Source organism: Zalophus californianus, chromosome 9, assembly GCF_009762305.2.
Source record: "Zalophus californianus isolate mZalCal1 chromosome 9, mZalCal1.pri.v2, whole genome shotgun sequence".
In the NCBI taxonomy this organism is placed as follows: Eukaryota; Metazoa; Chordata; class Mammalia; order Carnivora; family Otariidae; genus Zalophus; species Zalophus californianus.
Window position 1 is genome coordinate 12,499,385 of NC_045603.1, and position 22,312 is coordinate 12,521,696.

General features: G+C 42.8%; 1 protein-coding gene across 4 annotated transcripts in view; it reads right to left on the reverse strand.

Moving 5' to 3' along the window:
• Nucleotides 1-2,088: 2,088 nt before the first annotated feature.
• The window catches only part of HMGXB4 (HMG-box containing 4), a 30,627-nt gene continuing 10,403 nt past the window's right edge, over nt 2,089-22,312 (reverse strand). For all 4 annotated transcript variants that reach the window (XM_027594440.2, XM_027594442.2, XM_027594443.2 and 1 more), the window contains 6 exons: nt 12,650-12,731; nt 11,602-11,666; nt 10,501-10,606; nt 9,681-9,850; nt 4,716-4,838; nt 2,089-4,227 (listed from right to left, as the gene is read on the reverse strand). In XM_027594440.2, coding sequence (XP_027450241.1) covers nt 4,183-4,227; nt 4,716-4,838; nt 9,681-9,850; nt 10,501-10,606; nt 11,602-11,666; nt 12,650-12,731 — 591 coding nt within the window. In that variant the 3' untranslated portion in view covers nt 2,089-4,182. The remainder of the gene's footprint in view (nt 4,228-4,715; nt 4,839-9,680; nt 9,851-10,500; nt 10,607-11,601; nt 11,667-12,649; nt 12,732-22,312) is intronic.

Consider the following 22,312-nt stretch of genomic DNA (forward strand, 5'->3'; position numbering starts at 1 on the left):
ATTAGATCAGATCTGACCTATTACGTTTGTTTGTTTTTTTTTTTTTAATCATATGTAGTCCAAAAGATACAATAACCACTGCTTTGGTAGTCTGGGCTACTGCAGGGTGGCTTTCATATTTAATTGATCACAGTAATTGTGATTTTAATTAGGCTAGTAAATTGTACAAACTTAGGATGATGGAGAACCTAAAATCACTTCCTTATGTTATCTTGTTTGAGCAGCCACAGGGGCTGATAACTTTACTGTACAGTGTAAGAACTTTATGGAAGTCTTGTACTCCTGCTCTTTGAAGTGTTTTAATAATGCTCATGAGACCTATTCATAAATGCCCTTCTCCCCACTAGTCTAGCTACTCTGTGAGGGCTGGGATACTGTCTACTTTGCTCACCACTGTTGTCTAGCGTGGTGACTAATATATGAAAATTTATTTTCAAAGATTTTATTTGAGAGACAGAACACGGGTGGGGGGAGGGGTAGAGGGAGAGGGACAAGCAGACCCCCCTCTGCCTCTCTCTCTCTTTCATGAATAAATAAATAAAACATTAAAAAAAACCAAACAAACTAGTGATTGTTAAGGGGCACCTGGCTGGCTCAGTTGGTAGAGCATGTGACTCTTGTTCTCAGAGTCCTGAGAACGTATTTTTTTTTTTTTAAGATTTTATTTATTTATTTGACATAGAACACGAGCAGGGGGGAAGGGCAGAGGGAGAGGGAGAAGCAGACTCCCCGCTGAGCAGGGAGCCGGATGTGGGACTCGATCCCAGGACCCTGGGATCATGACCTGAGCCGAAGGTAGGCGCTTAACTGACTGAGCCACCCAGGTGTCCCCAGCTTATTTTTTTAAGTGTTTGCTAACAAGGAACAAACTCATTTAGTAAACAGTGTTTTAATTTTTTAAGTATTTTAGTAATATTGATATCAAATGCCTTCTTGAGGGCAAATATGTCCCTAAGACTGACATATTGCTTAAATGGGATGTAACCTGTTATATCCTTCAAGTCCTTTTAGACAAAAATCAAGATCCTCTACCTCCAAAGTTGAAAGACAATAGTATGACAAGAAAAGTGAGGCCTGTCTAGTAAAAGCCAGCCAGGACAAGCAGACATTTGAACGATGGAAAAGTCTTGGGTAGTCTTCCTATGATCTCATTTGCTCAGGACTGTCGATAACAGAGAAGGATTCTGATGGATTCCATACACAATCCGACTGTGAATGTGGTTTGGGGCAGAAGAGAGCCTAGGCCCTGGGTCAGCTGTGCCCGTGTGCTGCTTCTGGCTTTGCCATTTACTAGCTGTGTGACCCAAGGAAGAGCACTTTTCTGCATCTGTCTCATTTGTAAAGGGGGTAACACTCATAAGGCTCGTGGGAGGATTAAGAGAGAGAAAACATGCAAATCGCTCTTTCCTAGTCACTCAGCAGTCTTGGTCTCTTTCTTGTAGCCTCTCCCTAAGAGGTCAGCCTTCCCATTGATCGAATAGTCCACCATTTCTGACTAGTAACACCTTGGGTTTGCACTGAAATTTTTACCTTGAGAGGTCAGGTCTCCATATATTAAATGTTCACAGTGTTACTAGACACTCATGTCAGGCTGGCTGGCCGCAGGCTTGGGGGTGGGAGTGACCTTAACACTTCTTTACTGGTGGGACTTCAGATGCCCATAAGGACTAAGTGACCTATCCAACATCACTCATTTAGTCAGGAGAGGACTGACAACAGCATGAAATATATCATGTCTAAGCACATGGTTCAGATGTGACCCTTAATACACGACTGCTATTTTCCTGTGTTAGGCCAACACTGTGGTGTACATACACTTTCATTTATCAGTGAATAGAGCTTCTCTTATCAGAGTCACTGGTTTTTAGTTTGCAAGAGAGAGAACACGAGACTCTACAATGTAAAAGTTAATAGAGACAGAGCAAGATGTATGTTAGGAAAACGGCTAAGATCAGAAACTTGGCCTCTAGTCCAGATTTTTCTTTTTAAGAAAATCATGGTGGGATATAGGTGGAAAATGACAGGTTTTAGAATTTCATAGCAACTTGGTCAGGAACAGGGAAAAGATACCTGAGACCGGACTAAAAATATTAAAAATGTGATTTTTAATAATATAAGTACAAAATTTTATTTCTTTATACAACTGTAATGGGATTTGGATCAAACCGCTAGAATTTATTTAAAAAACAAAATAAAACAATGATATAAAAACTGCAAGAAGGTCTGAATCCAAAGTTTTTCCTCTAGTAGTACCAAATACCACAAGGTACAGATTATTATACAAATGTGTACAAATTTAAATACAAATACAATAGGGTTGGGTTTTAAAGGAAAACAAACAAAAAGCAGGTCCTCATCAGGATTTCATTAATGTGCACAAATGACAAGGGCAGGATTGACTTCTTCCGTACTAATCCGTGTCTTCAAGGCCCCTTGTTGATATACCCTGTGTCAAACAGGAAACTTCCATGGGTACGGATGAGGCGTGGCACAGGGTCTAACACATGAAATCAAACCCAGATTTCGGCTCTTCTTGATTTTGGTTCCCAAACATACCCGTTTCCTTCTGTTTCCCCAATTAAACTTCACAACTGCTCTGAGCTGAGGGCTGATCAGCAGCCAGAGTACCATCAGGAAACAAAGCCCTGTGACCACACTGGTGGGGAGAAGGGAAGGGATTAAGTCAGATGCAGGCTGGCTGCACGGTCCTCAAAGATCTACTTTGATGCTGTAGTGCTCCGTCTAGGCCAGGGGAAGAAAGCACAGTTACCCCGGAGCTTGGTTTTGGCAGGGAATCTCACACCAGATTGAAAAACAACCCTGAAGTGCTCACTGTCTTCTTTGGAACTGGGAAGCAAAAGTCTGGTTCTTTGGAAAAGTGGGCAGCTGGGAATGGTAACATTCCTTTTAACTTTGCTTTCTTGACATTATTGAATTATAAAGAATTAGAATCCCGACATAATTATTCCTTTTTGAGGCACAATACCTTAAAATGTAGATGCTTTGGAGTTCTCAGAGGAGACCAGAGGAAAGAAGGAGGGAAGAAATGACAAATCTGTATCTTCCACATGCTGTTGCTGGTGGAGGCTTTTGTTATTAAATTATATATACAGAAATTTACAGGATAAATTAAAATCTAAGAGATTTTAAAGAGTTAAATACACATAATTAAAACACATTCACACGCTCACATAAATAAACCTACATGAGAATCTAGTACTTTCTTTTGCAATTCACTTATGTGTGGAATGCAGAACACTGGGTATCTATCTGCCCACCAGGGGAGCCAACAGGATGAACCCAAGAATCATGCTGGGCAAAGTTCATCTTCCCCAACCATCAGGCAACTAAGCAGCAAAACCTTTGAGGACTCAGTGACTGAGCTAATGCTGCCGATGGAAGATATCAGCAATTAGTTCCGTAGATGGAATATTCTGGGTCAGCTCACAATATATGCAATTCAACTTGTGCAATAGCAGCTTTACCCTCTCCAAGGTGTTTTATGCTGCTGGGGCTCACGTAACTCCTTGGCCCCTACTGAGGCTGCTAATGGTACCGATGATTACAAGAAATTTTGAGACACGGACACCTGTATAGCAGGAATGGGAATGAACCCCCTACGAAGTTCACCTAAGCCACTGCAGTAACTGTACGATGGGAACGATTTCATCACTTCCTATCTAGGTCACTTAAGTTGAAAGGCTTTGTACGTTCAGTCAACTAGCATCTTCCCATAATCTTTCCTATTACATTTCCGACAGTAAGACAGGTAAGGCAAATGGTCAGTGATGGGTCTGGAGGTACAACTGAGTTTGGAAAAAATCACATTTTAGCTGTCCATAAAGAGATGCCCTTGGCACCCAGAACAAGCCCCCAGCCCCCAAGTTACATTGATTTTTAAGGCAGATTTATCCACCACAGGAGAAAAAAGAATCCCAAGCCCATATTCATGCCAAGGTTTCTTCTTGGCTAAACCTTTGCCATTTCATAAAATTATTAAAAGCAAAGTAGTTGCAGTCCTATGTATATATTGTACATTATATATATATATATATATATATATGTATATATATAAAAATTTAAAACCTACACCTGGAGGCCAGTGAAGGGATCTGGAACAGTCATATATACACAAACCGGCAATGGGGGAGGATAAGGTCTCTGTCCCGGGACGCCTTGCTGTCACAGTCCAGGCATGATGTAAGCAATGTTGTCTAGTGTGTTTGACTGCAAAACAAGGGAAAAGGTTCAGCTGAAGGGTACTTGACCTTAGGTCCCCGAGACCTATTTCTTTGTTCAGAGGCAAGAGATGAGAAAGGAAACTGGGAGTTAGAGAAAGCAGCGGGAGCCGCACCCTGCTGTCTGCTCTGCTAGGAGCCTCTCTGCTGGCTCTTCCCATTAATCCTCGGAGAAAAGGCAGAAGACTCCTGTACTTTCTTTGTGTGTAGAAGAGCAACTAGGCCACAGAGGCGTTGCGGCCCCTCCAGGGCGAGAAGGCTTCCCTCCAAAGGACTGTTTAGGGAAATGGCAGGATTTCTAGCTGCCCTGAAGGCATGGCCTGTGCTCAGCAATACGGTACCATGTTTGTGGGCCAAGAGACAGAGGGAGAACCATTTGCCAGGAAGCCTAATGAGCCTGGGCTCGACAGAGCTCATTAAGGCAGGACCTCTGCGGCTCCCGAGGGGTCTGGTTGAAAAAATCCAAGGAAAACTCACCAAGACCTGCTTGGGACAGCCGTTCAGTTCAGGTAGTTGTGTGGTCAGACAGGCCAAGGGGCCAAGCGCACAGATAATGGAATCCAGAAGCACTGACAAGCTGCCGGACACGGCCACCATGCCCTGAAAGGAGAGCAGTAAGGGTTGTGACTCGAGTCCCACTCCTGACACGCCCCCTCCACATTCTGGCTGCTTTCCTCACTGTTCTTGATGTCTTGCCACTTCTCTGCAACTTGCAGCAGAAATGGGAAGGTATCTGCTTTGAAAACTCTGTAAGTTGTTTAAAAAGAAAACTTCTACAGTACATTCCCAGGTTCCTTTTCTATATTCCCAACCCACCTTACCCTCTGTGCGACCCAAGGTCAGTCACCTAGACTAACCTACCCCGGAGAGCTCCTGGGAAGATTTGTGGAGGTCGTGTGTGCAAAAGTACTTTTCTTATGAACTCCACGAGTATAGCTCAAATGTGATAACTATGAGAGTTCTACAGCCCTACCCAACTAACATGTGACACACACATACGTGTACTTTTCCACCTACGTGGCTTTTTGATAGCTGACGATACCACTTTTCTGGGTTGAACTGTTAACTCTCAGAAAGAAGTGAATTGAGTTCATGTCAAATTTTAACACCTTGCACAATTCATAATGTCTCTCTCTGTGATTCAAATAGATAAGAAATAAGACTGCTTGCTGCCAGTGCACCTGCCCAGCTCTGGTATCATCTGCTTTACCTAGAAGCACTGGGGTACTATGCCATCTAGGGAGACAGCACAGCACAGTCCTTCAGAGAATGAGCTCTGGGCTCAGGACTGCTGGGTCCCCCACTCACTGCTTCTGTCCTGGGGCAAGATGCTTCCTATGCTGTGCTGTAAACGAGCCTACGCAGAGGGGATTAAGGGAAATAAAAGCTATAAGGTATTTGGGATGGTCCCAGTTACATGGTAAGTGCTCAAAAAGTATCAGTAGTTCTTCTCATGATTACCAAAATCTTCGTCTCCCAAACGGCATTTCTGTCTGCCTGCTAGGTCTCTCACTGTGTTTCCAGATCTCAACATGCTATAAAGAGAAATCACCTCCTCTCCTCCTAGAATCCCTTCTCTGCTAAAGTCACCACCCCTCACACGACTATCCAGTCTCAAGGCCTTGCCATCGCTGACTCTTTTTTCCCCCTATCCTAAGGAGGCTTCCCTCTCCTCCTCCCAAGGGAGGTGGTGCAGCAAGGGGTCAAGATTAGCCTGGACCTCAAGGTCGTGCCCCCAAATTCAAGCCTCTGTTTTAGCACTTGGGGCTGAACTCCAGAGCAAGTTACTTAATCTGTTTTTTTCTTCTGTAGGAGAGGGGGAACACAAATTCCGCCCCATGTAGCTGCAGTATGAATTACATGAAAGAATCCACAGGAAGCACCTGAACCAAAGCTGGCTGAGGCAGCAGTCAACCAGTTAGCAATTAATAGTATTATTCCATTACTTTTGCCCTATAGTTAATTATAGCTAATATTTTATATCTGACTCTCCTAATGAATTATAAACAACTTGAGGGCAGGAATCATGTCCTATTCCTTTTTATATTCTCTCAAGAACTGCTGGTGTTCTGCACACAGTAAGCCCTCCATAAATATTTGTTGAATTAATTAAAATCTTTGTCATTTCTGGACTGCATTACTGTTACATAACGTCTCCCCAGTTCTGGTCTCTTTTCACTCCCAATCTGAAAGAGAAGATATTTCCAGAGAAAACCAAATGCAAGCTCTGATCACATCCCTCCCCACTCAAAAAAAAAAAAAAAAAAAATCCCCATAGTTCCTCCATAGCAGAGTATAAACATTTGAGAGCGTCCAAGGCCTTCTGTAATTTGGGCTACGGCCTTAATTTTCAGCCTTCCTCCACCTTACATGTTGGATGTTCTAGATTTTCATCATTTTAGCAGTAAAACCCTTTTTTTCAAACAAAGCCTGATGTTGAAGAAACAAAACAAACAAGCAATGGGAAAACAAAAAGAGAAAGATGGGGCGCCTAGGTGGCTCAGTTGGTTGAATGTCCAACTCTTGGTTTCGGCTCAGGTTGAGATCTCAGGGTCCTGAGGTCGAGCCCCATGTCGGGGCACCGCACTCAGTGTGGAGTCTGCTTGAGATTCTCTCTCCCTCTCCTTCTGCCCCTCTCGCTCGTGCTCTCTCAAATATATGAAATCCTTAAAAGAGAGAGAGAGAGAGAGAGAGAGAGAGAGAGAGAGAGAGAGAGAGAGAGAGAGAGAGAGAGAGAGAGAGAGAGAGAGAGAGAGAGACGCAAACCAAGAAACAGACTCTTAACTATAGAGAACTGATGGTCACCAAAAGGGAAGTGGGCAGGGGGATGGGTGAAATAGGTGATGGGGGCTCAGGAGTGCATTTGTTGTGATGAGCACCAGGTGAGGTATGAAGTGTTGAATCACGATATGGTACACCTGAAACTTCTATTACACTGTATGGTAACTAACTGGAATTTATTTTTTTTAATTTTTAATTGTTTTAAAAGGTTTTATTTATTTGTCAGAGAGAGAGAGAGAGAGAGAGAGAGAGAGAGCATAAGCAGGGGGAGTGACAGGCAGAGGGAGAAGCAGGCTCCCTGCTGAGCAACAAGCCCGATGCAGGGCTTGATCCCAGGATCCCGGGTCATGACCTGAGCCGAAGGCAGACGCCTAACCAACTGAGCCACCCAGGCGTCCCAATTAACTGGAATTTAAAAAAAAACTTAAAAGAAACCCTGATATGGAATCCCAATATATAAAACAGCTAGAAGATCTGGTTAAAGTGGGAGTGGGGTCCACGGCCCCAGTGGGGCTCCTTTCATCCATCTCTGCAGAAGACTGCGAAGTCGAGAAACAGGGATGTGCACCATTTTCTGGTTTTGGAAGGTCTCTCTCCAAAGTCTCCACGAGACAAAACCCTCCAGACCCTTTCAGGCCCTGCTGGAAGAGTACCTCCCTTTGACAAAACCTCTCCTGACTCCCACTAACTCTCTTTGTTCTCTAGCTACTCTCACTGCATCAGCGAGCACAGAGCAAAGAGGGAGACAGGGTTAGGAGCAACGCATGCTGGGCTCTGCCACGGTGTGTCGACTTGTAATAGTCACTTAATTTTATTAGGCTCCTGGTATCCAATCTATAAATGAGTGACTTGTAGAAATCAATGTTCCTTAAAGCATAGTATGCAATTTCAGGTGGCATATAGGTGTACATTTAATTATTTGATGTACCCATTGTGATGTACTATATTAGAAAAATATTAGAATATCAGATTTGTGACATCAAGGATATCATTGTGAAAGCATGGATAGATTTATTCAAATAAAAATATAAGGTAAATAACAGTGTGAGTGGTGCAAGGAAATTGCAAAATCGTGAAGATATACGCAAGTGACTGAAGTCTGGGAAAAAGCGGCCTGGAGGGGGATGGAGAATTATGCTAATGTGTACAGAGTTTCTTTTGGGAGTAACGAAAATGTTCTAGAATTAGGTAGTGATGGGGCCACGATTCTGTGAATATACTGAAAACCGCTAAATCCTACAGTTTGAAAAGGTGAACTTTATGGTGTGTGAATTAGATCTCGATAAGACCATTTGTTACATAAAATAAAGTGGCTGGAAAACCTGTGCAAGTCTTTCCCTTTTCTGGTCACATGTATGTGTGACTCTCTCCAAGCAGCTGCTCACAGAGGCCGGCTTCTTTTAGTTGCAGATTATATATACGCTCTACCTTTCCAATGAGACTCGAAGTTTCCTAATGATATCAGCAGGAAACCATCAGGAAGAGCATCAGATTTTCTACTCCCCCAAGTTTTAGAATGTCTAGGTACTCAACAAATATTTGCTCAACTAAATGGAAATATCAGGGGAAGTGTGGAATATGGGAGGGGCATAAAACAAATCATTTTTACTTCTAACTTTTCAGGAAACGAAGAATCACTAAATATGAAAAATAAATAAGGATCCCAGAATATTTTACTCTGGAAATATCTATATCTATTTAAATATCTGGGTCTATACGAAAATACCCTAGTTGTTTTGATATCTACAAAGTTATTGAAATTAGTCAAAAAACCTGGATAACCTTCATCTTTTGTGGCTTTTGCCATTTTATTTGTTGAGTAATGATTCGACTTCCACAGAGAAGCAAGTGAATAGTTTTATATTCCTACACTGATTTCTCAGCTTAGAAACGGCTTTAGCAGCTGAGACTGATTTACTTGCTGGAATGTCCTATTAGGACCCAGTGGAAAACTGAAATACTAGACTATTGTGTTAGCCAGGGGGGCAATATGATTAGAAACTGAATATGGTAATAGAAATGGAACATGACAGCTTTGCAGGTTAAGTGATTTTGAAACTGAAGCTTAAAAGGACAAAGATCTCCCCAGGGCACACAGTGCTGTATAATTCAACGTGGAGTAATGAAGAGCTTGAGAATCTCAATTTCCCTATTTGTTACCTATTTTCTTTTCTTTCTTTTTTCTACCTATTTTCAAAGAAGTAGAGGCACTCTTAATCCCCTATACAGTTTACTCTGTCTCTCCGAGACCTTACTGGAAACGTGCAGAAAAATTCAACCATCTTAGAAGTACAAGTGAATAAAACTTCCATGGGATTTATATTCATTTTTCCCATGTCATTTAAAAAAAAATCAAAACGAGTTACAGGATCATATGTCGACTGTATCTCAATAAAAACTAGGAAAAAAAGTTATAGGAGATTCTAACTCCTTTTTGTGCCATTGTTCAATAGGATGGTGTAAGCGTAAACTTTGAGAGCCAGTAGGAAGATTCCAAATCTCTAGACGTTTTTACTAGCATATATCTTCTTTGTCACTCTCTCCTGAGCACCTGGCACATTCTAGCACACAGCAGTAGTTGCTCAATGGATGCACGTGGAAGGAGTACATGGACTCACATCCTACCAGAAACCAGCTATGCTGACAGTTAGTTATACTCACCTCAGTTTCCTGCAGGCGGTGTCCGATGAGGCTTAGGGACTCTCCCAGCAGCTGTAGATGAGCAGCGACATCAATGGGCTCTGTCTCAGGGGCTTTGGCTGGAGAGGACGGCAACAGCAAGGTAGTGGGCGGGGATTTCTTTTGGGGTGACAGTACTCCTGCAGAGGAAGCTGAGAACAGAGATGAAAGAGAGAGATAAAGCTTGTCTATGGCCTGGAACACCACAAAAATGTTCTTCCTGCTTTTCCCCCTTTTATGAGCTATACCAGGCATTAGCAAAACTATGGACTGTGGGCCATATCTGGCCCATGACTTGTTTTTGTATAGCCTGTGAGCTAAGAATGGCTTTACATTTTTATTTTTTAAAGATTTCATTCATTTATTTGACAGAGAGAGAGCACAAACAGGCAGAGAGGCAGGCAGAGAGAGAGAGGGAGAAGCAGGCTCTCCGCCGAGCAGGGAGCCCGATGCGGGACTCGACTCCAGGACCCTGGGATCATGACCTGAGCCGAAGGCAGATGTTTAACCAACTGAACCACCAGGCGCCCCTGGCTTTACATTTTTAAATGGTTGTAGAAAAAATAAAGAATATGTGACACAGAGTGTGGTATGGACAACAAGACCTAAAGTATTTACTCTGGCCCTTTACAGAAAGTTTGCTGACTTCTGATTTACATTTTCTAAATTTTTTTTGCAACCTGCAATATTCGGTCATAACATCTGGGTATCAAGATCCGCTTCTGAACAGACTGCTCTCCCGATTCCTAGTAAGGAAACAAGATTCACAACGCTCTAGGGAAGAGAGGGTCGCAATCACTACCTTTCACTTTCACGGGGACTTCTGAGCAGGATGCTTTTCTTTTCACAGTTGTAGCTTCTGCTTTGTTCTGTTTGTGTTGCAGATACTGAGCTTTTTGCTTCCAAATCTGCAGTCAGATCAGGACCAAATAAATTACGATAAATGAAACGACAAGACATAAAAGGGAAAGCAGTTATGGGAGAGGAGAGTGAAGGAAAAAAAGGGAAGCCTGGAGGGGAGAGGGCAGGGGCTGGACGGCAACTAAGAAGCTGAAAGTTACTGAACAGGCAGGCCTCAGACGCTGACTACTGTGATATCTTAGCAGTGGACTCTAAATGTTCCTCTGCGCTAACAGGCAGGTCTCGGCATGGATTCTGAGATCACGCGAAGGTCGAAATGCAAAATCATGGGGTAAACATGTGGCTCAGTACGCTGTCCATGGGGTTCAAACAGGTCTTTTGACCTGCTGGTTGGCAACGCCAATCAGAGGATGACAATGACACAGGAATGGGAACAAAAAATAACCTAACCTGGGTGACAAATATTTTCATTTCACCCAGATGAATTCCCAGACCACCTTCACATCACCTGATTGGAGAGTGACTGGGAATGATTCCGATAGGATTAGTTACCTTTGCCTTCCTGGTTTGTTGACAGTGGGGTACATTATTTGGTAATAGCCGATGAGGAGGATGACCTGCAACCAGCTCACCTAGTGAGCACAGCCCATATTTTTATGGTTGGCAGTAATCAGGAGGCAGGTGACCTCTCTCCATTCTCAGATCTGGTCTCACTAGTTGCTGTTTGCAGGAAAGGGCTGATTTTAGACTCTCTTTTCACCCTTAATCACTGCCCAAGTTAGGTCGTCTTTTGGCTCCAATGTAAGGTTGCTGGAAAATAACTAGATGAGGCTAGAAAAGATAGCCTTCCTGTAGCTGAATCCTCACTAGAGTAAACTGGCACCAGCCAGTGTTAACGCCCTCTGCAAAACCATTTTCTATTGATTTGTGATTTTTTTTTTCCCCCGCTGTTTTCACTATTGGCTGGATGGGCTATAGGAGAATGACACATTTTGGAAGGCATAAAGCAATGGAAACTGTGTTTGTAAGGAAGTGTACTCACCAGTTTGTCCTTTTCTGGCAATTGCTTCCACACCTCAGCCAGTTTTTTACTAAGTTCCCCAAAATCTGGCATAAAAGAGTAAAAAAACATAACACAGTAAAGGCTTGACTATAAACCAAAGAGAAGATTGAGAAGAGCAAAAACTAGAAAAAGGATTTTCCACTCAGATTTAAATAGCACAAGGTTCTTTCAGAAAACCAAACTAAAACCCCATCACTTTTCTTAATTCTTTTCTCTAGGGAGGGAAGGGGCTCTTTTAGTGGTCATGAGACAGGCTCAAATTCTCACACATCTATTCTCCAGGGATTTATCCCTTAAACATCTTTCTGGTGTCTTTTAATTCGATCTCATTTTTACAGAGCTTATCAACTTAGGTTAAAGAAAACCTGTTCTGTAGAATTTGACGAAAGCTGTTAGATTTTTACCGAGTTTTGAGAGCACAGAACCAAAGAATTTCCCTTGAGCAGTCCTCTAGATGTGCAATGTTGCCCTTCCATTTGTACAGCAAGGTCATGCTTTATAAAGCACTCAGATCTTTTATGGTACTTCATGGGTGCCTCACAACAACCTTGATGTGCAGGTTGGGAAGTTATCGTCCGCATTAGGCAAATGAGATTTGTAGAGGTGAAGTGACTTGTCAAGGTCTGTGGCGGAGTGTTTTTCTCACCTCACTAACTTCTGACACAGAGACAAATATGAGCAATGTAAGTCTTCTCGCTGTAACTCACACCCAAGGGCCAGATTAAGGAAAAGGTCAGCTGTAGGATCTTGGAAACAAACAACCGAGGATTTAGTACTATGCTTCAGAACATTTAATTTTATTCAGTTCCCCATTTTATCAGTTTAAAAGCTATAAACAGAAAGCTTATCTCTTTTATGGATGGGGTGGACGAAGACAAAATCTAAAGTGACTTCAGAACCGAGGGGAAAAAATGAGATGTGTGTTATAAAGATAGGAAGAAGCTGCCTGCTGATTAGCTGCATTAACCGCACTGTTGCAGAGATACAAATGGAAAGTGACAAAACCGAAGACCGGAAACGTTCTTACCTATACCCGGATGGTCAGCCACGATGGTTACGCGATACTCTTTACAGAACACCTGGTAGGCTGACATGTTCTTCTTTTTAGGCTAGTGAGACAAAAATAGAACAGGGTAAGACTTCATTAGAACACAAATCGGGTAACCCTGAATCCATGGTTACAAAACAGAAAAGCGACCTATACTTTTTCATCAAGGGAAGAGTTCTAAACCCCTAACCAGCTTCTTAAACAGGATAATTTTTAATTATATTTCATTTGTAATTATATTTATTTAATAAAATCACATGCTAAATTATTTTTAGATTTTTCAAGTTGCTGTAACTACTTGATAATTACTTGGAAAGCCATTCATTCTTCCTACATACAATCCCATGTTACATGTTTCTTTGAGGACTACATGTTGAGAAAACCTTATACCCTCTCCTGGGTTATTTTTCTTGTCTTTGAAAAAAAGAACGATATAATTTCCCTTTACTTTGGGACCAGAAAGCCAAGAGCCAAATGTATGATTTGTTTTGTTCCTCTGGTTTTGATTTCTAGTCTTCTAAGTTTCCTGATCTTGCTTTTCCTGTTACTTGTAGTTTATCATTATTTTATTACTCACATTCTTGTGGTCCAATGTGAGAAGTAAATAAATAACTGAAGACAGTTCTTTGGTAGTCAGTGTAAGATGATCCTCTCTCACTTCAACAAACTGCTTTGTGCTACCTGAAGCATGTTTATTCTTCACTGTATTATGACACCTTCACAAGCAGGAAGGGTAGAGTGACAGGATTTAGCAAGGTAATATAGCAAAATGGAAAGAGCCTGGACTTTGGATGCCACAAGGTCTAGGTTAGAATCCTGACCATACTACTTATTAGCAACACAAACTGTTTCATTTCCCGGAGCTTTAGTTTCCCGGTAAGTGAAACATGGATAATACCATTTAACTCGGAGGTGGGAATTAATCAAACAGTATCTGGCACTTCAGGAGGTACTTGGTAACATTATTACAGTATTATTTCTCTGATAGGCAGAATCCCAAGATTTCCACCCCCTGGAGTACACACCCTGCATAATGCCCTCCCAGTGAGCGTGGGCAGGACTGGTGGATATGGTGGGATATCACTCCCGTGATTGTTGTTATATGGCAAAAGGGACTTTGCAGATGTAGTTAAGGTCCCCAGTGAGTTGACCTTTTTTCTTTTTTTAAGATTTAATTAATTAATTAATTAATATGAGAGAGAGGATGCACGCATGCGAGTGGGTGGGGGAAGGGAGAGGGAGGGAGAATCTTAAGCAGACTCCGCACTGAGTGCAGAGCCTGATGTGGGGCTCCATCTCACAACCCTGAGATCATGACCTGAGCCAAAATCAAGAGTTGGATGCGTAACCGACTGGGCCACCGTCCCTAGAGAGTTGAATGAGTTAATCAAAAGGGAGAGCATCCTGAGTAAGCCTGACTTATCCTGGTAAGTCAGATGAGCCCCTGAAAGAGATGAGACACAACAGCAGACACCCTCCTGCTGGCCTTGAACTTGAGGAAAACAGTTGCCAAGAGTTCTACAACTGCAAGGAACCGAAGCTGCTGCCAGCCTGAAGAGGACCTCTCGCCTCACAAGAGAACCCTGCTCTGGCCAACACCTTGATACAGTCTTGTGAGAGTCCAAGCAGAGAACCCAGTTGAGCCCTGTCTGGACTTCTGATCTACAGAGCTATGAGATAATAGTGGATGTTGTTTTGAACTACCAAATTTGTGGTAATTTGTTAGGCTACAACGGAAAACTGTGAGTTCTTGTATTGGCTTCCAAAAAGCCGATACAAGCCTTTTTTTTTAAATTTAAATAAGGAATGTTGGTGAAGGATAATAGGGTAAAATCATTTGACCTCAACCAGATAAAGAAAACAGCAGCAAGGCCTTTACTTTAACCATTTCATCTAAATAGTGAAGGCCCTAGTTTTGGTGTTCTGGTGAAGGCAGTCCTGTTTTGAGATGCTACAGAAGTGAGTACTGGGTGCTGCATCTTTGTTATTAATTTAGGAGCAGCTGCATATCCACAAATGTTCCAAGGGTTCTAACTAAGGTTTGATTCTTTCAAATCCCCTTTATTGAGCCCCAGATACAATGGAGTGGCGCTGCACAGACGGGAGTTCATGTAAGTTCTACATTTGGCCACTTGCAAGAGAGAGAGATGGATTGATTAGTCTGGGTGATTCCATGAACCTATTTTTTGGCGCTAGTGTGACAAACAGCATAAATCTGCTTTTCCTAGATAGTTCATATAGGTCCCTCTTAGTGTGTGCAACTCACTACTCAAATGTGATTCTGATATTTGTAGTTAACATAACTAAAAAAATAATAATTATGGCTCCTGAACCTACGCCAATGACTTCACCTGGTGCTGAGAAGAAACCAGCTGCACTGGGCTGACATTCTGTCGGACTCAGAGTCTGTCGGCCTTTGTTGTGAAGCCAGCCTTCCCAAGGGATTTTCAGGGAAACTTGGACTACTTAAAATCCTCACCTTATGTGCTGATCTTAGAACCTAACCACTGTGCAAAATGCAACTCCCCTCTGTGGACTGAAAGTTTGGAATGCAAACTGAAGGGTTCAACTTTCTCCAGGGCACAGAGATTTTTCTAAATGTAGTTTAGTAGTTAGAAATACACAAATAATGGGTGATCTCTTTGCATACAAAACATTTCTACATGATTCCAAAGACAAGGCCCGTAATTCCACTCTAGACTTTCTAATGCAAGAAAACACAGAGTATTGCAAGTGAATCACAGTGGTTACATCTGGAGTAACAGGACTCCCCTTAATACAAAGGTACTATTTCAAAAACTTGGATACTTTATTATTACTAGCAAATGACTGCCAACAAATCCACTTACTAAGTGTGACTCACAATGTTGTAATTGTGCAGCCAGAAGCTCCTTTTAAGTGTTTGATGACATATACCACAGTATCAAGACCGTTCAAAGAGTAACTTCTTAATAATGCTCTTTATAAAGCAGTCATGCTTAAGTCTTAGGAAATAGAACTCTTTGACAATCTGATGAAAATCCCTCTTCAAGCCCACTCAAAACTCTAGTCTAAGAACATTTTTTAAAGGATAAAACATTTAGGGCCTAAGGCAAAACATAACTTGTAAAGCTTAAAAATAAAACTTGGCTTGGAGTATCTGGGTGGCTGACTCAGTTGGTTAAGACTCTTGGTTTCGGCTCAGGTTATGATCTCAGGGTCGTGATACTGAGCCCCGTGTTGGGCTCCATGCTCAGTGCAGAGTCTGCTCCAGATCCTCTCTCCCTCCGCCTCTATCCTTCCCGTACCTCATGCCCACGCCCACAAGCTATCTCTTGCTCTAAAATAAATAAATAAATAAAACCTTACAACAAAAACAAAAACAAGGAATTCCTGGGTGGCTCAGTTGGTTAAGCATCCAATTCTTGATTTCAGCTCAGGTCATGAACTCAGGGTCATAAGGCTGAGCCACGCATAGGGCTCCACACCGGGTGTGGAGCCTGCTTAAGATTCTTCCTCTCCCTCTGCACCGCCCCCCCCAATAAAACAAAAACAAAACAAAAAAAAACCCCACAAAAAACTGGCTTTCTTCTTCTGATGACAAGAATCCAATTGCCTCATTGATATTAATCCTATGTAGGAGATGCTGTATAAAAGCATTACCTGTAGAAATTCCCTTTAAACCTTACAATAACCCTATGAGGTAAATTCCGTTAGTACTGCCATTTTATCTTTCCAACTTAGAAATTTTTTAAAGTAACCTTTCTGCCCAACATGGCGCTCAAACTCACAACCCAGAGATTAAGAATTGTATGCTCTACTGACTGAGCCAGTCAGGCGCCACATTACTGCCATTTTAAAGACGAGGAAACTGAGCTCCAGAGTCATATGTGTTAGGAGTGGCAGGGCTAGCATCTGAATGCAGGCGGTCTGGCTTCAGAGCCCGTACTCGTAACCATGATACCATCTGATGTTCTTCTGAACTAACTTGACTGAGATCCCTAAATCTGATCTGGTTAAAGGAAAGGGTACCAGAGAAGTAAGGTTTTCACACCAAAGCTTTTATTTGAACCATTCTGAATGGAAATCTTTCTAAAACATACTCTATACTTCTGTTATCTCTCATAATACACCACTGAATATAATTTTTTTCCTTTTTATTGTTATGTTAATCACCATACATTACATCATTAGTTTTTGATGTAGTGTTCCATGATTCATTGTTTGTGCATAACACCCAGTACTCCATGCAGAATATGCCCTCTTTAATACCCATCACCAGGTTAACCCATCCCCTCACCCCCCACCACTGAATATAATTTAAATAACCTTTCTGTATAGTGGAAAGAGCATGGATTGTGCAATCACAAAGACCTGGGTTCAGATTCCTGCTCTGCCCCTGAAACAGGAGGGTGCCCTGGGCAGGTTCTTTCACTTCTTTGAGCTTATTTCTGTGAAATGGAGATGATACTGTCTTCACCTCATTGGGTTCCTATGAAAATTCACTGATATACCACAGATAAAACACTTAGGGCAGCGCTTAGAACATATTACAAACCATAGATATAGCCGTTCTTGTTGTAATGTACTAATTATGACTCAACTCCACAACCCTTTCCTAGAAGGCAGGCCTGCAGCACCTCTGCCTGCCTTTACGAGCTCACTCTAACCTTCTGCCAGCTTTACTTCTGTCGCTTGGACTTCCTGTGGTTCTCTGAACATCCTTTGCCTTCTGGCATCTCAGTACCTTCACATACACCTTTCATTCCTCAAATGAAATACCGATTCTTCATTTCTACCCGATAGTTCCTATTTGGCCCTAAGATTCAGTTCAGATGATACGGCCCACCTGAGGGAACCTCTGACAACCCAGGCTTCCCTTGTACTCCCTCGGCACTCCACACGTGCCTGCACTAAGGCTCGACTCACTGAAATACTTTCCGACCTCTCTTCCTACACCCAGAGCACTCTTTGAGCTGACAGGATGCCAGCTGGCACGCCATCTTACTCATCTTTAATCCATAGCACCTGGCCAGTGCTCGGCACAACTTAAGTGCAGAAGAAATATGCACTAGATGGATAATAAAGTCTCAGAATTGTGTGTGAAAAGGGCAGAGTGTGAATCCATAGGCTGGGTGCTCGTTTGCTCTTCTACGAAGAACAGAACAGGGGCAGGGAGGTCATGTGACTCATCTCTGGCCAGCAATTCCTTTCCCCAGCGCCCAGGAAGCGCTCATAAGAGCCGCAGGAAACTTGCTTTTGCTCCTTGCAGACCCTGTTTTCTTTCTAGATCTTCACGGTTGTCCAAACAGGTGAGATAACTGCAGTCTGCTTCCTACAAGGTAGGTGTTATATTATAAAGCAAGACAAAACAAAAACAAAACCATAAAAGCATAGTCTCCTTGCTTGGTCTAATATGCGAAATAACCAGATGAGAAAAAAGCTTTAAAAAGATGTTTTCAAGCATACTTTACGCTTTTGAAGAACTTGGGATAAAAAACAGTAATTGTAACCACAGCTATTTATGGGGCCAGGCCCTGTGTGGAGCATGTTCCATGTATCTGCTATTAATCTAAAACAATTGTGTTTTACAAGTGAGCTGTGAGGAAGCATCACCAAAGAACAAAGCTGGTAAGCAGCAGACTAGAACAAGGACCGAGTCGGTGGTACTTGAGCCCACGCTGTTTGCACTTCATCATACTCTGCCTCTTCGACTTAGAAACAATGTCTGTATGTCTTAGTGGGATGGATCTCAGACACTAGCACATGGCGTCAGTTTCCTCTGACCCAGAACCTACTTTTAGCTTTGACGAAGGCACACGGCAGTGGATGACCATCTCTCAAAGTTTTAGAAGGCCATGTGGTATAGTTGAAAGACTATGGGAGTGGGTTTCAAGAAATCTCTATTAAAATTCCAGCTCTGTGTCTTTTCTTCTCAGCTTCTTCCTCTGACAAATGGGGCTACTGATACCTATCAGTGAAAACCGTTAGAAATGCCAAATGCCTAGGATGTCATATGCCTAGACGCATAGCAGGCACACATTAGATGGTAGCTACTAACTTTTACCATTTATCACTGTTGTCACTCAACTTCGGTTTTACCAGAGGGAGAATGTGTGCAATACCATCACAAGTCTAGCTACAGCTGAGACTTCAGGGTATCACTTGATCAACAACAATGTGAGTGTGCCAGATACCAGGCCACCTGGCTGGACTCAGCTTGCTTAGAGGAAACATGAACGTTCTGGAAACATACTGATAATTGGAGGCATGCCTCTGAAGTGGCAACATCACAGATATTATTTTGAGGAGTAGTGAATGGGCTTTTATTGATTTAGTAAAACCCGAAGTAAGGTATCTTTGCAACGTTACTGGATCCTGCTCCTCCAATACAAAGACTTCCACGCCACTGGGATGATCTTAAAGGGGACATCATCAAGGTATTACCAGCTGATTGCTCTACTCCTTCTCAGAAAGCAGGATTCAACAACGAACCAACAAACAAGCAAACAAATAAAACCACAAAAAGCCCCTCCCCAAACAAAACTCAGCACTGGGAGCATGACCTTTCCCCGGAGACAGAGCCCAGGCCCCTTGCCCGTATAAAGAGTCTCCAGTGAGAATTTCCATCCCTGCTGCCTCTACTTCTCACTCCTGCGTGGACTCGGCCAGGCTGGTTCCCATTCTCCCTGCTGCACTGGAGCTCCTCATCCTCTCTACTGGAGTCCAGTCTGTTCTCGAACCATCTGCTCCCTCACTTCTGTGACACTGGCCGCTCTCCGGTTTCTCCTCCCACACCACTGCTCCCCCTTCCTTCTCCGGTGCCCCAAGCTGCGCGCCCTCCGGGATTCTGCTCCGGGCTCTCCACCCTCCTCCCCGCTCACAGATTTCATCTGGTGCAAAGGAACACTCCAGCTCTCACCCCAGTTCCAACTGCTCTACTGAGCCCCAGGTCTTGCATTTCCATTGCTCTCTGGAACTTCTCCCGTGATGGTGATTTTAACAACTAACTTTCACCGAATGCTCACGAATGTGCAAAGCCAGAGTTCCTGAACTCAGCTGGGTGCCCATGTGGGTTTTCATGTGGTACTGGCTTTTTACCACAGCCATCACTGCAGACCAGCATTGAAAAGACATGGCATTCATCGACAGATGAATGGATAAAGAAGATGTGGTATATATACACAATGGAATATTATGCAGCCATCAAAAGGAATGAGATCTTGCCATTTGCAACGACGTGGATGGAACTGGAGGGTGTTATGCTGAGTGAAATAAGTCAATCAGAGAAAGACATGTATCACATGACCTCACTGATATGAGGAATTCTTAATCTCAGGAAACAAACTGAGTGTTACTGGAGTGGTCGGGGGTGGGAGGGATGGGGTGGCTGGGTGATAGATATTGGGGAGGGTATGTGCTACGGTGAGCGCTGTGAATTGTGCAAGACTGTTGAATCACAGATCTGTACTTCTGAAACAAATAACGCAACATATTTTAAGAAAAAAGAAAAAGAAGAAGATAACAGAAGAGGAAGAAAAGGGGAGTATGTCAGAGGGGGAGACGAACCATGAGAGATGATGGACTCTGAAAAAGAAACTGAGGGTTCTAGAGGGGAGGGGGGTAGGGGGATGGGTTAGCCTGGTGATGGGTATTGAGGAGGGCACGTTCTGCATGGAGCACTGGGTGTTATGAACAAACAATGAATCATGGAACACTGCACCAAAAACTAATGATGTAATATATGGTGATTAACATAACAATAAAAATTAAAAAAAAAAAAAAAGAAAAGACATGGCATTATTGAAAGGAATGGAACATGTTAAGATGTTGCAACTGTGAATTACCTCGAGCTAGTAGTTCCTAAGGTGTCCGACCGATGCCACACACTGCTGTTTCTCTTGAAAATACATTTAAAATATCAGTGGTGAGTTCGCTGGGGCCACAGAGGGCCTTGGCACACTGTGGCCCTAAATAAACGCTTTTACATCTATTATCACCTCATTTAACCCTTAACAACCCCATCAGGTAGGCCTGTCGTCATCCACACTTTCTAGATGGAGAACTTAAGCAACATGCCCAAGAGCACATAGTTTGTGATTGGCACAGTCAGGATTTGAACTCAAGTGGTTTGACTCCCCAGCCCACACTCTTAACCTCAGATATGCTGAATCTCCTGACAGTTATATCTTAAAATCTAACCTGACTTATCTTCTCCGAAAACAGCCATCCTTCTTGCTTGTCTATTTTTGTTCCAGTCCTGGTCATAGGACCCAAAGTAGAAAGGGCACACAGAGGCTTTCAGCATTCCTACCAGTTGGCTTTCCCATCTCTGCTCGTTGTAGTTGGGGGAACGCTATTCCTGAAGCCTTCCTTTCTATCTTTTGGTGGACTTTTAGATAGTTCTTTTTTACTGAAACACAATCAAGGGAAGGATTTTTTTTTAAACTCCACAAGATGGGGCACCTAGGTGGCTCAGTTGGTTAAGCGTTTGACTCTTGATTTTGGCTCAGGTCATGATCTCGGGGTCATGAGATTGAGCCCCGCATTGGGCTCCGCGCTGGGCATGGAGCCTGCTTGAGATTCTCTCTCTTGCTCTGCCCCAACCCCCAAACCCTGCTTGTGCATACGCGTTTGTGCCCGCTCTAAAAACACCCAAAAACCAAACTCCACAGGAAATTTTTATGCATAGGTCAGGTTTTAAAAAACATGGTATATGTTCCATAAATACTTGTTGGATAAATAAATGATTACATTCCGAGTATGACTACCTGAAGTTTGGACAGTCATGATCAAATACCGATTCCTAGTAAAATTTTTGCTATAAATCAAAGTACCTTTTTTTTTACTAGCAATTGCTAGCTACATGGGGGAATTATAAATAAGTCCTACACTGGAGGAGATTATAATTTTATTTTCCAAGGCGCCCAGGTTCAAAACCTTAAGGGCCATTTTTTTTTTTTTAAGATTTTATTTATTTATTTGAGACAGAGAGAGAGAGCGCGTACAAGTGGGGAGGAGTGGCAGAGGGAGAGGGAGAAGCAGACTCCTTGCTGAGCAGGGAGCCCGATGCTGAGCAGGGAGCCCGATGCGGGGCTCGATCCCATCCTGGGATCACGACCTGAGCTGAAGGCAGACGCTCAACTGATGAGCCACCCAGGCGCCCCTTTAAGGGCCATTTTTATACTCATTTATGCTTCTGCTTTCCCAGACCTAAGCCCTACTGCCAGATCTTGTCAGTTTTTCCTTCAGAGCCTCTCCTGTCTCTTTAGCTGTTCCTATCAGGCTTTTATAGTACTCAAAACCTCAGACTGTAATAAGCTCCTGGGTGGTCTGTTACAATCTCTCCTCAGTCTCACCCATCCACTGCAGTGCTATTATTTTATTCTTAAACGATTACTGAAAGCACATCTACTAAGTCCTGCTCATAAGCCCAGAGTGCCTGCTGCCAAATCCTTAATTCAAGATTCTTTGCAATTTGCACCTGACCTACCTTTTCAATACTTATGTTTGTACCCATATATTCATTCATTTGACATCTATCACAAAATGCCGACCAAGGACATTGAGGAGTTGAAGATAGCAGTAAGGTGACTAAAACTGTCCCTGAGGAGCTTATAGTCTTTAACAGAGGAAATGGAATATGCACAAAGAAAACTCCAA